Source organism: Zosterops lateralis (genome assembly GCF_965231275.1).
Source record: "Zosterops lateralis genome assembly, chromosome: 16".
NCBI lineage: Eukaryota > Metazoa > Chordata > Aves > Passeriformes > Zosteropidae > Zosterops > Zosterops lateralis.
In genome coordinates, this window is record NC_139776.1 from 13777212 (window position 1) to 13797160 (window position 19949).

Sequence of the window (19949 nt, forward strand, 5' to 3'; positions counted from 1 at the left end):
AGCCGCAGCCCCGGCGCAGACGGAGCCGCCCGGTCCCGGTGCCGTCCCGGTCCCGCCGCGATGCCCTCGGACCGGCCCTTCAAGCAGCGCCGCACCTTCGGTGAGCCGGGACCGGCCGGGAGCGGCCGCGCGGGAGGGAGGGCCTTGGGGATCTGCCCCGCGCCGCCCCCGCCGTGCTGCCCTGCGGGGCGGCCCCGCCCGGGCCGGGGCTCGGCCGCCGCGGGTCCCCGCCGGGCGCGGCCGCGGGAGCAGCGGGGCCCGGGCCGGGGGCGGCGGTGCCGCAGCCTTCGCGCGGTGATGTCATCCCGGCCGGCTCCGCTCCGGGGGGGCCGCACCGCGCCCGGCCCAGCGCGGCGATGTCCCCAGGCCGTCCCCGCTCTGCCGCCGCTTCTCGGGGGAACCGGGGGCGCGGGGGCGGCCGCAAAGGGGCCGTGGAATGCCCAGGACGAGGGTGGTGGCCGGGTGTCCCTTTTGACTGTCAGAGCACAAAGACCTCCCCAAAAATCGCCTTCCGCGCTCCCGTCTCGTCGGCGTTCGGGCGGTTGTTGTTCCAGGATGTCGCACGCCCTCGGTTCTGGTTGTGGAGACTCAGAGCAGTCAGTGCTCGCATCCTCCCCGCCCCTTTGTCAAAGGTGCGTGGTGGGGAGGCTCAAGAGGTGAGGAGGTGACTGTAGAAAGTCACAGATTTTATCTCCAGACCTCATAATGGAATCCGAGGAAACGTCAACTGTTGTTTCTCTTGCCCTTTTCCAGCTGGTGCAGGGAGAGGTGTGTGTTTCTGGCAGGTTAAATCCCTTTGGAGGGGGTATCAGTTGAGCTTTACTGGCTGTATAATGCTGAAATCTGTGGGTTTGTGCCATAAAAAACTTCATCTTGTGCCAGAGACCGTCCAAACACAGGTGAGGGCGTTTCCTACATGAGTTTTAAAATTGGAGCTTTTGCCTGGTGAAAACTGCTGATCCAGCCCCTTGCTGCTCTCTTGGAAACTGTAAATATTTGGTATTTTATTAGCACAACCCTTCTGGCCTTGAGTGCTTACCCAGCCCTCCCCTGCCACAGGCCTGAGCCAGGGGAACACGCACAAACAAGAACCAGCCAGAGCCTGGGAGCTTGGGATACTTGCTGGGACTCTGCTCTGTTCTCCTAAGCTATGTATTAAAACCATATTTAAAATCCTAAATCAGCCCCTTAGTAACTACCTAATGTTAAACTGGTGAGAATCAGCTTATTATGGTCGAGAGGAGACTGGTTCGCCTTTCTGGATTGCTCAGACTTTGTGTGAGCCAGAAGGAAAACAAAATCTGAGGCTCAGTAGTTGAAAGAAAGCAGGATTAAAATAGCCCAGGAGGGACAGGGGGTGAGGGAGTTTGGTGCCGGCAACTGCAAGTGCTCCTTGTTTCTCTGTACTTTCCTCTGCCCTTTTGCTCTCTCAGCTGACTGGGCTGCAGAGCTCAGCCAGGAGGAGGAGGAGGAGGCCTGGCAGCCCCCGCAGTTGCTTTGGGTCAGAGCTGGAATTATTCTGTTGGAGAAAGTAAATACGGCTTGTTTCTGTCTTTGAATCATTACACAACAGGAGCAGGAAGCGATTGTTTACAATGCAGTTGGAGAGGGCTGGTGGAAAACATCTCCAGTGATTCTCTACCCTCAGAATGGCTTAATTTTTAAGGCTTCAAAACTTTACAGAAATGGAACGGTTCCAAAAAAGCAGCAAAAAGGCAGAGTCAGGGCTATGGCTGTTTACAAAAGGCACCCAGGCTCCAGTTTCATGGCAAGTGGCAGCCTTAGGTCTTGGTCTGCTGCTCCTCAGTGAAGATTCTCCTTTCCTCAATGCTGTGTTCCCCCTTCTTGTATTTTTGGAATTTTTCTGTGTATTTCCTGTCTTTGTTCATCTGCTTGGCCTTGGGTCTCTCCTGAGTAAAATTTCCTTATTTCTCTTCATCATTGTTGAGGACTTGAGGAGGGGACTGGCTGGAAAACACCAGGAGTTTGAAGGTGTGTGGAGGGCACAGAGCAGTGACTCTCCCGTGATTTGAGGTGCTGTCCCTGGTGGGCAGGTGAGGTCCTTGGCAGCAGAACGTCCTTGCTGTGGTGCAGGGGGTAAAATGTGGCAGTACCTCTGCATCCATGTGCTGAACCCAGAGGCTGAGGCATGTTCAGATCTGTTGCAGGAGTCCAAAACAATTCCCAGAACAAAGCTGTGGTCTGTGTCAGAGGAACAGGCTGTCCTGGCAGTAGTAAGAGCGTGCAGCAGCCTGACAACACTGTTGCACTTCCTGAAAGGAACATGAGTCCTTGGGAACATTGTCCCACTGCTGCTCAGGTGAGGGTTTGCATTGGACTGGCAGCAGCTGCCAGCTGTGTTTTCAGGGCAGCACAAAACCAGCGTGGTGACGGACACAGGCGTGGATCCCGGCCGGATGACCCACAGTATCTCAGCCCTGTGCCCCCATGTCCAGCCAAAACGGAGGCAGGAACACACCTACATGTGTCTGGTGGCTCAGCTGGAGCCCCTGGCATGGTGACAGACACAGAGGTTTGACCTCAGCCTCTGTGGACGGAGTGTTCCCATCCCAGGTTCCATCCTCTGGGAGATCTGCCTTTGATTGTGGGAAGCCACTCCTCCTCAGAGGAAAGGCAGTGGTGGGTGTGGAGTGAAACTCTTGTTGGCTCAGGGGAGCAGCGTCCCTGGGGACTCATCCAGTGTGAGCCAACCATGCTTGTACCCATTGAGAGACCAGCAGTGGCTGAATTGTCTGCTTCACACACCATCCTGTGCTTATCACAACAGTTCTGCTTGTTGGTGGCTTGGAAGAACATCTGGATATTGATGTGGGGTTGGTCTGTGAGCCCTCGCTGATCCTTGGCCAGTCCTCAGGGTATCTGTGCTCTGGCAGTTGTGCTTTGAGAGATGGGATTCCTTGAGAGGAGGATGCTGCTCCAAGCTGCTGCTTAGCTGCCTGTGTCTTGGGTTAATTACTGAGGACATTCTGTGACTTGACTGGATGCGGGGGTAATTATCAGTGTTGAAGAACTGAACAGGCGTCCAGAACAAATGCCAGCCTGACATGTAGACCACAAATTTTGATTTTTTTAATGATTATTCTTTTATATAACACAAGGTCCTGACTGACAGCCAGGAATAATAAAACCTGTGTGTTTTGTTCATTACTTAATTTTTTTTTCCACTATAAAAACATCAGATCTTCCTTTGAGCCAGAAGGGTGGAGACTGGTGAATTCAGGGGCTGTCAGGCTGGTAGGCCCTTGCCACCTCTGTCATTGAGTAGCCATGAGGCATGGATAAGTCATGTCCCTTGGCTTTGGTGTTCCTTCTGTGGTCAGTCCCAGCAGGGATCACGGCCAGGAGAGTCACTTGGGAGGTCTCACAATGTGTCACCTGCTCGTGTGACATTCTGTGGTTGACTGGCAGGGCGTAAACACTCCCAGCTCTGTCATGCTGCCGTTTGCTGCCTTTTGTCCTCAGAAGGTGGTTTAAGGCTGTGAGAGAAAATGCAGGAATGAATTCAAGACTCTGGTTTCTGGCACGTGTCCCCAGAGCATCTGTGCATGTCCAGGCCTGTTTGTGCACAAATAGCAGTGACCTGTGCTGGGCAAAGGCTCTTGGTACATGCAGGTGCACGGTGGGCTGCACCAAATTACAGTCTGAAGAGGTGTCTTGTCTCTGCCTCGGCCGGCCCTGACACCTCATCAGTAAAGGGCACGGCTCGGTAGCAGGATGAACCTCACCGACCACTGTGAGTTGCCCGAAGGAGTGAAGCAACAACAGCAGGAAAGAAAGAGGGAGGCTGTTCTGGGTTAACTGCTGGCTTTATTCATCAGAGTATCTGCCCCAGCAGACACCCCTCAGCAGAAGCAGCGGGGAAGAAAGGAGGAGAGGGAAAAAAGCCAGAAACCCCCCAATGTAACACCTTTTATTGGGGGGAGGAGCTCAGGGATGGGTTTAACTGGGGACGAATCAGGGGCCAAGGGGCTCTCCAGGTAAATGACACACATTGTAACAAATCAATAACTCAGGTGGGGAGACAGCTGACCCCAATCACTTGGGGTCCTTATTGGAACTTTCCAGACTTTTGGGAGAGACTCCAAAGTGACAGACAAGACCCCAGGGCTGTATAACTTATGATTGACATATAACTGGGGTTGGGGTAAAACCAAAAAGGGTGGAACATGGGTGAAATGGGGCAAATCATTACAACTTATAAAAAAGAATATAAAACAAGGAACAAATACATACATAAAACTGATAAAACCAAAAACACACCACTACAACAGTCCTGCCAGCAGTGCCAGGTCTTTCTTTGAGCAATTTCAAGTGTCCTGAGTAGTTCTGAGAAATATGAGTGTGTTCCTGCTGTCTTATGGATGGGAAGATTGTCCAGGTGGAAAGTCAGGCAGAGGGAAACCCTGGCATGGCAGCTTCCCGAGGGCTTGTACAGTGGGAACTCGATGTTCCTTTAGCAAGGATAGTGAAACTGTGATTAAATGTTGAGCAAAAAAACCAGTTCCTTATCTGAAACTGCCATGTAAATACTCCGTTTGCCATCCTGACGTGACACAGGAGGTGCTGCCCATTTGCCCCTCGTGCTCAGAGGGTGCAGTGAATTTTAAGCTGTTTGGATGATGGAGGTCCAGTTCTCATCCTGCATGGCCCATGGCAGGGGTGGATCACAGAATCTCAGAATGGTTTTGTTTGTAAGGGGCCTTAAAGGCCATCTCATTCCACCCCTGCCATGGGCAGGACACCTTCCACTATCCCAGGTTGCTCCAAGCCCAGGCTAACTTGGTCTTGGACACTTCCAGGGATCCAGGGGCAGTCACAGCTTCTCTGGGCAACCTGAGGCCAGGGCCTCACCACCCTCTGGGCAACCTGAGGCCAGGGCCTCACCACCCTCAGAGGGAGGAATTCCTTCCCAGTATCCCACCTAACCCTGCCCTCTGTCAGTTTAATGCCATTCCCCCTTGTCCTGTCACTCCAGTGGTATTGTACAACCGGAGGACGAGTGTCTTGACATGTATTTAGAGTTCACAGTTGTGGTGTGGCTCTGCTTGATCATGAGCTGAGCACTTATCATGATTTGCCAGATGCAAATGCTCATTCCTGGAGCCAGGCTCAAGATCATACACCTGTTACATTTTTAAACTACTAAGAAAAACAAAGTTGTTTCCTCTTTGTGTTTTAAAATCCATTTTCAAGCTCTATTCTGGAGCCAGGAAGATTGGGAACTTTTGCAAATGAATAAAGCTGCTGAGATCCTTCTGCAGTGACAGGACCCCAAGAACCTGGCATTCAGAAATCCTCCCAGACACTGCAGACCTGATATTGCAGCTATAGTGATGGGATGGAGAGTCATGAAGACAGAGCATTCACTGCTCCATGTTTGTGTTGGTAATACCTTTGAGAGACAGTGGAGCTTCAGGCTCCACCTATTTAATGATGCAGAGACATATTTTCTATCTGTTCAAAGCTTTTAGGTTCAGAGCAGTGTAGGTTTGGTCCTGAGTCATTTGTCCTGTCCAGAGCACTCAACTTTGCAGACAGACAAATAAAATAAACCTGAAAATCAGAAGCACTGTCAGATGTCTGCAGTGCTTCTGTCCTATGTAGGCTGGGACAAGTGCCCTTTGGGGTGCTGAGGACACCTGCCCTGGGCATCACCTCTTTCCATCCTGGATGTGGGAGTCTCCTCTTGCTCCTCCTGCAGCACCACTGGCCTGAGAAGGAGCACTGGGCAAGGACGGATCAGGTCAGGTGCTGGGTGAGCCATGACAGATTCATGGGGGTGTTTCCTGGTGGTTAGAGGTGTCTGGCCTTAGGATGGTGTGATATTACAGAAATAGTTATTGATATTCATCTGGAATGACCTGCATAATTGGCCTGTGTCTCCAGCACTTGCCAGCTCATCCCACACATATCCTGATTTCAAACCATCCAATTCCTCCTCTCCTGGCAGAAAATCTCTTGGAGACAAGTCCATGCTCTAGCAGCACTCTGCCCTGGGACTGACCACAGCAGCTTCTTGAAGAAGCGTGTTAATTTTTGCATCTGCTTCAAATCTGAGGCAGATCCCTCTCTGGCCTGGCTGGCAGGGTGTTGTATGGATGGCAAGGAGAAGCCACAGGGCCTGCAGCCTGCTGGAGGTGCCGGGGATGTCTGTACACTCCAGAGCTGTGGGACACAGGGACAGACAGTAGCTCATGGCTGCATTTCTGGTCTCTGCTTTGCTCTCAGCACACAGCCCTTGCTCAGCTCAGGAGCTGTTTATCTGCTAGCACGCTGATGACGTTTCCAGGTGGTATTTATTCTTACTGGTGTTTTCCTAACAGCATTCCTGCTGGTCACAGGCAGCAGGGCCTCTCCCTATCATCCATCTGCTGCCCCAGGGCAGCACCAGTGCCTGAGCAGCGCTTGTCTAGAATCTCCTGGTAAACGGTGCCCCTTATGCAACGGCGCTGTTGGAGGACTTGCCATGTGTTTTCCTTCTGTCCCACCATCTGTATCTTTTGTCTGCTGAGGCTCTTTTGCATCCAGGACTGTCCTTTCATTCCATGTCTGCACAGCACCCAGCACAGCAGGGACCTGGCTCCTGTGGCCAGGGTTCCTGGGCACTGCTGATAAAAAAGGTTAATGTTTAGAAAGTGTGGCTTAAAATTTTCCACTGTTCTCCTCAACTGCCATAATGATCTCATGCTACATTGCCATGGGATACACTGTGTGCTCACATCCTTTGGAGCACAGCTTGGGAAGGACCTTGGTCAAGAAAACAGCCAAGATTCTGGTGTTTTGGGCAATTTGCAAGCTTTGCTGTTGGTACTTAACAGTTGAAAGAGCAGTTGGAGGAGAAATAGGCAATTTCCTGGCATATGCAATGCTACAAAAATATTCCTATCTTTCAAAAGGCCCTAGCAGAGAAGTTTCCTTGGGAATAACCAATAAAATTGTGTGGTTTTTATCTTGCTGCCATCTTGAAGTCTGACATCCTGGCATGGGGAGAAATCTGGCTTCCCTCATGGCAGAGATGTGGTGCCCACAGCTGGAGCAGAGATGGGGTTCTTCCCTCTCGTGCAGGTCATCACTCTGCTCAGCTCCTTGGAACAGCAGGAGGATGGAGCCCCTCTTGCCCCTCCAGCCCCTGAGCTGCTGCAGTAAGTGTGATGTTCTGCTCCCCTGGCAGTGAGGAGGGTCCAGAGGAGGAGAACATGGATAGGGACAGGGCTGTGTAAACAGCTCTGGTTTGCTCTGCACATTGGCTACAGATTAACTGTAGCCAGATCCTGCAGGGAAAGGGAAAGTCTCAACTTCAGCACAGTCTGGGAGAGCTGCAGGAGAAGAACAAAGCTTGTAAGATCAGTCCTGTTGTGTATGAAGTGTGAGTGTGCAGACACTGCTTGGGTGGGGGGATTCTGCCTGTCCTCAGCACCATGGGGGCTCGGGTGCTGGGCTGGGACCTCCAGCCAGGTTTCTCTGAAGTGCCCTTTAACCGTTCTCTCTGTATTCCTGTCACTTAGATTAGACTGTATAGACACTAAATTAAGGCTGGTATTTATAGCCGTTCATGGTGTGTGATGTTGATGCCTCATGAGTCACAGGCTCAGCCTCTCACTCCCACCCCAGACTGAGGAGGGTGTGGGTGACCATCACTATCTCTTGATGGAGATCTCTTGTGTCTGAACTCCTGTGTGCACAGAAATCATCCAGGGATTGATGCAGCTTTTCCCAATTGCCAAGCCTGCTTCCTTGGCTCTTCAAGACTAGGATGGGACAGAGTGTGCTCTTCAGCAGTGCTTCAGTTGTCCTGGAAACTTCTGCTTGTATATTCAGGAACCTAAGCACCTTAGGTGGGATTGCTCCCAACTGCCTTCCCAAAAGAAGTTTCTGAAGTGAGCAATTCCAGGCCAGAGGAAAAACTGCAGTGCTTGAGGTGTTTGTAGTTGCAATCCATGGACCTGCTGGAGAGATCTAGCAGCCCCCGGAGTAAAGTAGCACCTGCTGCCATTCCACTGTGGTAACCTGCAGATCAGCCTCCTGCCACAGGGTGCCCTGAGGTCAGAAAGGCTGCAAATGCCCTGGCTCCTGCTGGCCAAGGGGAGCAGGTCCTGGACATGTGGCAGGTGTTAAAGAGTGGGACAGGGGAGCTTCCACTGTCCAGCAGACTTGAGGGTAGCTGAGATCTCTGTCACTGCTATCTCGTGCCCTTGATTCCTCCTGAGCATGGAGTCATCAAGACCTGGAAGGAGCTTTCTGCAGCAGCCACCTCTGTGCAAGGCACCCCCTCTGCTCTCCTTGGGGGGGCAAAGGACTGTGGTCCCAGGATCCTGAGGCACTGATGTGCAGCTAGAGTGATGATGGACCCTCTTCCTCTCTGTGTGGTGCCTTTTTCAGTGTAATGGGTAGGAGGCACCTCTGTTTCCACTGTGTAAATGAAGGTGGTGGTGGCTTGTGTCATCTCCTTGTGCTGTAGCTGGTGATGCCTCCAGGGAGCAGGAGGGGGGGTCTGGCATGTAGCTGCCCTTTGGCACACACAGCTTGGGCTAGTTGGATGCTCCAAGATTTATCTTCATTTACTAGTCATGATAACATGCCTTCAGCAAATTCCTTCTTCGACCCTTCTCACAATTACCTGCATTGCTGGGGCTTCCTGTCCAAACAGTCCTGTGACCTTGCAGGACAGCACATGGTGCTAAGGAAGCTCATCCACATGGCCATCTGATAGTATGGACAGAGAAGCAGACTAGGGTGGCACTGAAGCCAGGATGACTGGGCAGAGGTGAGGACACAGCTCTGCAGGCTCTGGTAACACTCAGAGGTCTGAGCTGGCTGCAGTCAAGCTGCTGGAATTTCCATGGTTATCAGTGTTGTCCAGTTGAGCTTTGGATCTCCAGTCTTTTGGATGCTCCATCGTGGGCACAAGTGAATATGTGGGAATGGGGCTCTATGGGAGGGTGCAGCTGCTTCTGCTCCAGCTAGGTGATGTGGGCTGGATGCTGCTGGCATTGTGTCCTTCAGCATTCCCAGGGAGGTGTCTCTGTACCAGTGTCACATGTGGTGCTGATGTCTATGTGACTCCCTGGCTGATTGGTACCCCAGGGGAAAGTTGTCTGTATCACAAGGATAACTCTGGGTCCCTGGAGCACTGCATTGGATGAAAAGGAAACATGAGAAACTGCATCTTCAGTCATAAAACCCAAAACAAATATGCCTGAATTTTTCATGAAATCCAAATAATCTTGCTCTGTGTTGCTCACCTATGGAGTCCTACAGAATAAAAGGTCTAACAATTCCTAGCAGAGTGATATTTTTCTCTCAGAGGAGGCAGAAATAGTGTTCAAAACTTTCTATGATCTGGTGATTTTGTAGTCTTGTGGCTTTTAAGGAAACTCCAGTTTCTTCCTGAAGTCATATCTAGCCACATTCAACAAAAAGCAGTAATGTTTTATTGAGTGCTCAGAGGAGAAATTCTCAGTGTTTCTGAGGAGACAACACTCAAATACATGCATTTATCCTGCCCTCCATTATCCCAGTGGGCCATGAGAAACTGGGGCTGTGTAAGCTGGTGAGGAGAGTTGGGCTGGAGCCGTGCTGGTGGGGCAGGATGGTCCCGTGACAGATTCTGCAATACCCAGATCTCTTTTCTAGGCAGTGCTTAGTCACCAGCCTTCACCCTCAGTGTCCCCTTAGTTTCTGGGCATTTCAGATGGGCCACTGTAGGCTGTGGAGCACTTCCCAGAGTCGTGGCAGTTCCAGGAGGAGTGCAGCTCTGTAGTGTCCCAGGGAGAGCTTGCACAGAGCCCTACCTGGCTCTGGTACTGCTTCTTCATCTGCTTTCTGCTGCTTTGGGTTTTGGAAAGTGGAGAGCCCTCTGGTAAAGCAGTGAGGGGTTTGGAAATTCTCCTGTAAACTGGAAGAGGGCACAAGCTTTGTGTGCTGCCTGTTGTGTGTGTCAGTAAACATAAACTCTGGAGGAAAATGCAATAGAAATCGTGAGAACAACTGCAGGAAAAGTCTTTCTGTATGTGGTTCATCTCCTTGCTTAAGGTTTTCTTTCTGCATCCAGGCCTAGACATACTTTCTGTCAGGCCAAGAGCTGTTGTAGCTACTCTGGAGATCTGTGCTAGGGAAGGAGTCCTGCTTGGCAAGGTGCAGCTCTTGTGGAACTGTGCCAGAGAGTGCTTGGAAGGGCGCAACAGGCAGAAGTAAATGGCTAAAACCCAGCCCCAGCTGGAGAATTGTCTCCCTGGGGTAAGCATCCAGGAGAGAGCTTGAACTTGCAGAGCACAGCCCCTGTAGCTGCGCTGCTGCCCTGCACCCATTGCCAGGAGCTGCATTTGCTTGGGGTGGATTTAAGTTGGTTTTGTTATCTTTATGGTGTCCTTTCACTCTCATCATTTCCAGGTGTGCTGCCCAGTTTTGGCAGGCAGAGTGGCATGTCCCAGCCTGGGGGGATGGTTGGGGCAGTAGGAAGCCAGGAAGGGTTGGTCACTGAAGCTGACATCTGGCAAACCATGCTCAGAAAAGGCCTGGTGAGCAGAATGTGCATTCCTTGGGAAATGTCCCTCTCTCTGGGTCAGGCTGTGGCTTGAAGGGTGGGTACCTCAGTTCTGCCTACCCTACCACACACAGGTGTTTCTAACTTCATTTCTTTACTTCTTTCTCTCCAGCGGACCGTTGTAAAGAAGTGCAGCAGATCCGAGAGCAGCATCCAAACAAAATCCCGGTAAGTGATTGTTCTCACTCTGCTGTGTCAGACTCTGTTCTCAGGACCTCTCTGTGCTCCTTGGGTGGCCTCCATGGAGGTTGCAAAACTTTGCTTCCTGGAATCAACACAGGATGTTGAGCCTCCAGTGTCTTGTATGTGCCAGCTACTCAATAGCAGATGTGTTCTCTGCAGTGCAAAGGACAGTCTGGCTCTAAAGCTCCATGCTGCCCTCAAGGCAGGAGACTGATTTGATCTCACATCTCTTTCCAAGCTAGTGCACTAGGAGAAAACTCTGAAATGGCTTTTCTTTTGGCTGTAGTAGCTACCTCATCTTTCCTGGATAACGTGGTAAGGATTTCTCTCTGCGCAGAGAAAGCTGTATGGGCTGATCTTCACTATATTGAAAGCACAGAGTCTCTCTTAGGATCCTTCATACCTGTTCTGTGCTTTCCCAGTAGCTGTAGTTGACAGGCACATCATGAACTTGCAGTTCTTCCTGCCCATGTCACACTTAATATGCTGAGTTGCTCTTTGGCTGTGAGTGTGCTTTTGAGCTCCTACTTGAGTATTTGCTTCTTTTCCTGAGAAGATGGAGAACTTAGAGGAACACTCCACTCCTGGAAGTGTTTGAGACCAGGTTGGATGGGGCTTGGAGCACCCTGGTCTAGTCAAAAGTGTCCCTGCTCACCTTTAAGGTCCCTTCCAACCCAAACCATTCCATGATTCTATGAAATTATGTACTTGGGGCTTGCTTGACTTACTATTTGCAATATCACAGCATCTGTGACCAAAAAGACAGGATTCCTAGTTCAGCTCTCTCTCAGTGTTGAATGAACATCAACCTTGTCTTAAAATTGTAGACTATCAGTATCTGGCCTTCAAGACTGAATGTCTCAAACTGCTCTTGCCCCATCTTAGTCCACTCCTGCCTCACTCTTGTTTTGTTTTTAGCACAGTGTCTTCCAGCCACAAGAATTCTTTCTCCTCCTCCCATCACCACTGTGGTGTTCACATGGTGTTCACATGTTTCCAGCTCAGCAGAGCAGGGCCTGCCCCTCACATCACCCTGGGTACCAGTACTCCAGGTCATCAACACAGTGATTCACCTCTGCTTTTAATGTGATTTTAATGGCATTAGACTGGTTCTGCATTTCTCCAGAGTTGTGGCAGAGCTAATTGCAGTGCATTCACGCTCTGGCAGTAAGGCCAGGCTAGAAGTAAGTTGTATATAAAATGCACACATGTGCATGTATCAAGTGCCTGCACACAAATGTGTGTTGCTTGGGGAATGGACAGAAGGAGCCAGAGCTGTGCATCCACAGGTAGTTTTATGGCATTACTGAGACATGTGGGAGAGCTCCCACAGCTGGAGTGCTCTTTGTGTTGGGGTCAACACCACAAAGCAATTTTTGCTTGGAGGGGTAAAAAGAATCAAGAGGTGAGAAGGGTCGTGAAGGCCTTGTGGGGTCCAGCCATGTTTGTGTCACTGGTGTTTCTAAAGGCCTGGTCCCTGTTAGACTCCAGCACCAGTTTGGTGCTGTCTCTCTTCTCTCCCAAGGCAGAGATCCTGCAGGTTTCCATGCTGGGCAGTGATCAGAGCCTTGTGCAGGAGGAGTGTGGTGTGGGCACTGTTGTAGATCCAGGCACTGCAGGCTCATCGGCTGTAGGAAGATCTTGGTCATCTGTGAAAGACAGGAGCTATGTTTTGCAAGTGATTGGCTTCCCTGGAGAGCCACTTGGAATTAGCAGAAGGGTTTGAGCCCACAGCCTGGGGGAGTTAGGGAGATCCAAGGTCACACCCTTACTGCTGACAGAAACCACAGCAAAGCTGTGCAGCACCTGCTGCCCTCCTGCATCTCCAGTTTCCAGCTGGAGTCCTTGGGCGAGTCCCTTTTGCTTTGAGAGGGGGCCAGGAGGATTTGCAGAGGGCATGGCCTGGCTGTGTTCCCAGGGAAGAGCATGTCTCCCCTGTTTCCATGAGTGTACTTGCAGGGAAAGCTGAGGAAGGGACAGACGTGGAGTTCTTTCCTTGTGTTTCAAGGGAAGTCACATCCCAGAACACCCCACTGGCAGATGTAATAAGGACATAGGCAGGAGCCAGGTCCCCTGTCCACCTCATGCCAGGGGCTCCTTTGCTGTCTCTGCATTTCCCAGAGCTGCTTGCTCTGGTAGAAAGTGCTGACCACAGGCACATGCAGCTCTTGCTAAGAAGGTGAGATGGTTGTGCTGTGATGTAGGTGCTGCTCACACTCAGCTCTGTCGGGAAGAAATCTCCAGCTGCCCTCACAGGGCAGTTCCTCCTCGGGCAATCAGAGCAAGCAGAGAACTTTCAGCCTTTTCACTGGAACTCCCATGTTAGAGGACAGGGAGCCTGTGCCCCCCACACTGTCCCTGCCTGCTCTCAGTCCATGGGATCTTTCTGGAGATGATTGAAGCCTCAGAGAGTCTGAAATTGCTGGGAAACAGTTTGTGCTGGGCAGCACTGGGAGCAAACCATTTCCCAAAGCCCTGCAATGCTGAATTCAGGCTGGCTTGGTGAGTCATGGGCTGTAGAGGGGAGTGAAGGTAGGGCCACTCCTCGTGCTGTTAAGGAGGGCTGAGGGGGTATTTGGGCTGTGCAGAGAGAGCTCTGTTGGGTTCATCTGAGCACTCACAGAGGAGCACAGAGAGGTAATGGCAGGGGGGGGATCCCACATAATGCCCTGCCCCAGCACAGGGGTGGATGGAAACCCAAATTATGGACTCAGAGGAAGGGACAACCTTCTCTGGGTTCCTGGGAAGGCTGTTTTGGGGAGCTGCAGACCCAGTGTGCAGCACTGCCATGACTCTGGATGGATCAACACCAGAGCACTTTTTTGACTGAGGGCTACTCTGTCTGTTGCTACTAAAGGACCTGTAGCCTGCTCTGCTAGAGGGGGATAGGATGAGGCTGGTGCAGTCTGTGCTCATGTGAGTGCTGTGTGTGTCTCTGTCAGTCTCTGTGCCTGACCATTGATGTCAGGGAGGTGTTACATACACACATTTGAGCCTCTGTGCCTGCTGGGAATACATTCCCAGCCTCACTCCTGGTTGGACCTTGCCTCTGTTGACCACCACATCTGGCCATATTCCTTACCAAACTCCCTTTACATCTCTCCAGACTGGCCCCAGAAGAAAGGTTGTTTTTATAAACACTGTCCAAATCCCCTTTGCAGTGGGACCAGGACTTCAGGCTCTGCCCTGAGCATTTCCCCTCCCCACCCGTGCCTACTCGTGATTTCTGCAGAGATCTGGGGTGGGTTCCCTCTGCAAGAGCAGGTGTCCCACCCTGAGGAACCCCCTGGCTCAAGGCAGCAGCTTGGAAGAGGATACAGGATGGGGGGTGGCTGTGTACACTTGCCCTGTGGCCACAGGGATGTAACTTTAGCATTTGATCATGCTTTTCCCTCCAGAGCTAGACAAGAACGTTTTGTCCATTGGCCACCTGTTCTCATAGCTGGGTTACCCAAATAGCTCATGTTCTGGGAACAGAAACTCTTGGAGCTGTTTTGCATGAGAGGCTCTGTGTCTGCTCAGGGCACAAGGCAGCTGCTGCTCCAAGAGCCAGGGCAGCCATTGCATGCCATTCTTGGATTAATCTAAAGGTTCTTCTTCTTGGGATGGAACTGGCTGGTAAAGAGAGACACTGGCCTCTGGTCCTTGTTTTTGTAAGAATTGAAGCATTATCCAGGTGTGCAGGGCCCTCTCTGCAGGTAAAGGTAGGTGCACAAACAGCTGCTGTGCAGCTGCTCCTTCGTGCAAACCAAAAAGCTGAAGGGTCACTGTTGCCTGTGTGTTTCCCAGCAGCATCCTTGTATGTGGCTGTTGTGAGTGCTCAGCCCCTCAAGACTATTCCTCTCTCCACAGCCAAAATACTCACCTGTCCTTGTAAGACTTGAGTTTAAATGCTGTAGGATGGTTCTGCTCATCTTGTCTTCCCTGTGCCCTCCTTGGAGGGATGAAGGGCCATCAACATGGTGGGGGATATCCCAGAGCATGATTTAGTCTCTTGCAGAAAATAGTTCTTTAATCACATCCTCCTTTGCAAAAGAGACCGAAGAGGCAGTTCCTGGTGTTCACATGCTGCTTGCCCAGGCCTTGGGTTCCCCTTGGGTGAGATTTGTCCAGGGTTCTGCTGAGGCCGTTTTGGTGCAGAGCTCCCAGCAAGGCACCTCACACCCCTCCCTCCTCAGCCCAGCCCTGTCAGATCAGCCCCATGGCCTGGGGGGCTCCTCAGACATTCCCAGCTCACTGGTGACTCCACAGTGTTCCAGCCAGGATGTCTGAATCCACCTCAGGGGGAGGCTGGCAGGAGTTCCACTGCTGCTGCTGCCAGAGGCTGATGTGTCAACAAGGGATGGAAGGAAAGGGAAATCCGTGTTCCCAGAGGTTCCCTGGTCCTTCTGGCTCCACAAAGCCATCTCCTGGGGATCCTCCCCTCTGCACACTGCTCCATCGCTCTGCTGCCAAATGCCATTTGCAATCTTTCAAGTATTTTTGGAAAGGACTTGGGAAAATAAATAATGGCAATTCCTTGCCTTATAGTGAAAAATAATGTTTAGTGTCAGGTGGAAGAGGATAATAGACTGATGAGTATCCAAGAGTCTCTCTTTGGGGAAAACAACAGGTTGCTGGAGAGATGGGAGATGTGAGATGCTAGAGAGCATCACTGTAATGGGAACATACTCTGTATATTCTTCACTTACTTTAATTTTACTTAAAAGTACATTCCTTATTTTAACTGCCTGCTGCTTTGTTTCTCAGGACTCAAAATGTACCTTTCCAGGCTGGTTTAGAACAGCAATTGTAGCTGTCAGCAAACAGCTTCACGGAAGAAAATCATTAATTATAATAGCAGGAAAATGGATCAGAAATCATCATTCAGCCGTTTCAGAATGTAGGGATGGTAAGAGTTTTTCCGAGCAAGATGTCTGGCAGAGGAGGATGGGCTGGGTTGTCCCTGTGGTGACACCATGCATGAGTGCCTGGGAAGCTCAGTGCACAGCTGGGGTGGCCCTAGGTTTCTGATCCTTTTTGGAGTCCGTGTGTCTGACTGTTAACATAAGGAGCGGGACTGGGAAATCCAAACACAATCCTTTCTGAAGGAATGCCTGAGTGCTTCACTGGGACTTCTAAAAACTGCTTGCTTGGGAATATCCACAGCTGTTCCTGAGCAGGCAGAAGGATGCTGAATGGCAGCAGAAAGGAAAGGGGAAGGAAGCTGCACCATGAGCTGTCTGTAGCTCAAGCCAGCAAAACCTGTGGGTTTGGTCAGTCTGAAAGTGATGTTAAAATACTTCACTACTCTGCATGCCAGAGGACAAGAATCTGTATCAGTCCAGTGGTGCCCACTGTCTCTCAGCCAGCCAGAGCACTCGGTGCTTTAGTTCATTGTTTTGGACACTCTTCACTGCCTGGCTCAGGCACAGGTGACTGATGAAGAGCCACCTGCAGCCAGCAGGTGGTCACTACTCATGTCCTTTCTTTGTTTTGTTTTCTGTGAGGGTGAAGCAAAATGAGGCTTTACCTCACCTTTTCTACCCGTGCTAGTTGGATTTGTATTTGACCTTGGGACCAACATATGGGGCACTGTGAACATGACTAATCCTACCCTTGACTTTCCCCCCAGGTCATCATTGAACGCTACAAAGGGGAGAAACAGCTGCCAGTGCTGGACAAGACCAAGTTCCTTGTCCCAGACCATGTCAACATGAGTGAATTAGTCAAAATAATCCGGTGAGTGGGGTGGCCTCAGCTGGCATGTTGAGAGCCTGTCCTTAGCTACAGGCCACTCACTGCAGAGTGGTGGGGTGAGGGTGAGGCAGAGGCAGCTGCTGAGGGCAGGGATGGGGACGTGGCAGCTGCAGCATCCTTGTGTGTGGTACAGACTATTGTGGGGGGCCAGGGGAGTGCAGGTTTAGTACCTTGTGAAGGGCTGGGGTCTCTCCCTTAAGGGGACACTCATAAGCAATGAAGGGGTCCCATCCCCTCTTTTTATTCTTCAGCTCAGAGGGAAGAGGCCCCTCTGCTTTGCCCTTGCAAGTAGCACTTGGGGAAGAGGGCTTTGCAGAGTCCTGACTCAGGAGGCCTTGGAGCCTGAGCAGCTCAGCTGGACTCAAGGATACCATGTCCTGAGCAGTGGGAGGAGGTCCTGAGGAGGCCCTGGCTGTGCAGGCCTGGTCCCAAGGGAATAGCATTGCTGGGGAGGTGAAACTGGCTGTCATGGCACCCACCCCAGGTGGGCTAACCCTGCCTCTCCTGCCCTTGCCCCCACAGGCGCCGCTTGCAGCTGAATCCCACCCAGGCGTTCTTCCTGCTGGTGAACCAGCACAGCATGGTCAGCGTGTCCACCCCCATCTCAGAGATCTACGAGCAGGAGAAGGATGAGGATGGCTTCCTCTACATGGTCTATGCTTCCCAGGAGACCTTTGGCTTCTGAGGGCTGCTGAGAGATGGCATGTGGAGACAGATGAACTGTGGCACAGAGGCCCCTGGCCTCAGAAGACAACACAGTCAGAGGCTCACAAGAGGGGGGCTGTGCTGACCCCCTTCCTCTCTCCCTCCCTCCCTCCCTCCCTCTTCCCATCACCCTGTCACCAAAGAGGCTCGTGGCGCGTGTTGGACTCACACAATCCTTCCCCTCTGTGTAGGTCAGTCCCACTCCCCGCAGGTGCCCGCCCAGGTGTGTGACAGCCCCACCCAGCCGTGCAGACCCCACGTGGGGCCTGTCCCCATGTCCCCCTGTCCCCACGCTGCTCTCGCTGTGCTGTGTGTGCTGTGCTGCTGCCAGACCCGCCAGGCCACCGTCACCCCAGCGCAGGGAGAGCCACCTCTCCCCCAGGCACTCATAAAGAGCAGGAGGTCTGCAGAAGCAGCTAACAGATGTTACCATTGCTCCCGAGTTTTAATTGATTTTAATTACACCCATATCAGATTCTTGGTGCTACTGAGTAGATGTAGGCATCTCTATAGGACTGTGGATAATGTATATCCTTTAGATTTATTTTATTGGTTTGTTTGTTTGGGTTTATTCAGTTTTTTTTTAGGGATAGATTGGAATGGGGAGAGGGGGAAACTTTGCTGTATTCTGTAGGTAAATAAATCAGGCTTCATTGCACTTTAAAGCATAGTAGATGTCAGAGTGGAATTTTCTTTTAATTTATACAGGTTTGCCATCTATAGTGCTGCTCCTCTGTTGACAGTTATACCTAGATTATCTTGTTTCTTTTTTTTTCTAATAAAATTAATTTCCCTTCTCTCTGTCTCCCCATTGCATGCAATTTTTCAGTCTCAGTGTGTCAAGGAGTTCACTGAAGGAATGTATTGATTTATATTTGCTGTGTTCCTGTCCCTGTTTCTCATGTATTATACCAAAAAAAATGTATATGATAAAATCCCTCCCAGTTTAATCTATACAAAGGTATATATATATATATATATATATATATAAAATAAACATAAATCCAAGTTGTGTCTTGTAGGAATGTTCTGTTCCCATCTCATTTGTCTGTGTTAATGTCTCTGTTATATCAAGTGTGATATGTGTTCCCCATGTTCACTGGTGTGTGTGTGTGTGTATCTGCCCAGGCCTCTGAGCTGGTTAATCCAAGCTGTGGAAAAGCAGCTGGTTGGGACTGAGGGGCTGGGACAGAGGGGGAAGATTGGTTTAGAGAACAGAGCACTGGATAGTGACACAGGAAACATGGTTGTCCTTGCCCTACCTGGGTAGAGTCTCTTGTCCTTTGACTAAGCTTCCTCATCTGGTAACAAAAACTTGAGGTGGAGGCATTTGTAAAGTTTTTTTTTAAAGGGAAGCTTTGAGCAGTGGCTCATCCTGAGCACTCCATCAGATCTGTTCTCCAACCACAGGCTGATGGTCATTTGGCTCCTGATGGTCAGTGTCTCCCTGCTTCTTGGTTCACTCTACTTCTGCACTGCCCAGAGAAGCAGAGAAGGGTTTAGGCACTGAAAAAGCTTAGCGCTTGCCTGAGTTGCAGTTGACTGTCATTTTTGTCCTACACCTGCAGGGAATCCTCCATCCAGGAGAGGAGCTGGTGTGAGGGGCAGATCCAACAGAACACTGCAAGAAGATGTTGGAAGCCAGCTGGAGCACAGCTCCCAGCAGAGTGTAGGTGAGAACAGCTGCCCTGCTGGTCCTGGCAGCTGAAGCAGCTGTGGACATTGCCCCTTGCACCAGCCTAATGCTATTTAGCAGTCCCTGAGGGAGGGTCCTCTCCCATCCACCTCCCTGTGGGATGGATGCTGCAGGTGATGGCCCCAGGTCAACCCGTGGGAGCTGCCAAAGGTGTAACAGATGTGCTCCAAGAGCTCCACGTCTGTCCTGTGCTGGGACCCCAGGGCTGGAGGCAGCTCTGCAGGTGGGGTCTCCCCTGAGTGGGGGAGAGGGGCAGAATCCCCCCTGGCTCCTGCTGCCCATGCTGGGGTATCAGCCCAGGACACGGAGGGGATTCTGGGTGCCAGCACACATGGCCAGGACATGTCTACCTTCATATCCACCAGCATCCCCAAGTCCTTCCAGGCTCCACTTTCTGCTTCCCATGTGATATTGTCTTCAAGGTTTGACCACTTCCAGGATATCTCTTCTTACTCTTTTTCAGGTAGTTCTTTGCTGTTCTCTCTTCTTCCATTCTGCCCTTACCTCCCAGTGAGTTGTAAATAAAGGTGAGTAACAACTGGAGTCTCTCCCCAGGGGCACCCAGCAGCCCTGCTCATTCTTATACAGTTGTGATTATCCATTCAGCTTGGATGTACGAGGCCTGGCTTCTCATACTTGCAGGTTCTCAAAGGTCTCTGGAGGGGAATGCTGCTGTCTTGTCCCCTCCTCTCCATGTGGGAGATGAGAGTGGGCCCTTTCCTTGTCCCTCCCTCTCTGCTGTCCTTTCACATGCGACCTTCAGGAAGTGCTGTGTGTTTTGACATGACCAACTGCTTCGGCACACCGGTCTGCTTGGACTTTCTGTGGACTGATGCCTCTGGGCATTGGTTTAGGCATTGCTTGACTAGTGGATGATGTTACATGTGCCAGACTGAATTCAAGGACTGACCAAAGTAATGGAGCCAGCCAGCCTTGTTACCCCTGCCCTTAGAGGGGCAACACATCGTGATGTGGGAGCGGACCTTCACAGAGGACGGCAGGCAGCAGCTTGGTCAAACATGGAAGGCTCTTTATTATCTGACTCCAATAGCTTATATACAT

At 51.2% G+C, this 19949-nt stretch overlaps 1 protein-coding gene across 1 annotated transcript; it reads left to right on the top strand.

Moving 5' to 3' along the window:
- The first annotated feature begins 5 nt into the window (after positions 1–5).
- MAP1LC3A (microtubule associated protein 1 light chain 3 alpha) lies at positions 6–18177 on the top strand. Its single transcript, XM_083873287.1, has 4 exons — positions 6–100; positions 10677–10732; positions 16362–16468; positions 17009–18177. The coding sequence occupies exons 1-4, from the start codon at positions 61–63 to the stop codon at positions 17169–17171; spliced, it is 366 nt and encodes a 121-aa protein (XP_083729413.1). The 5' UTR covers positions 6–60; the 3' UTR covers positions 17172–18177.
- Positions 18178–19949: the final 1772 nt, after the last annotated feature.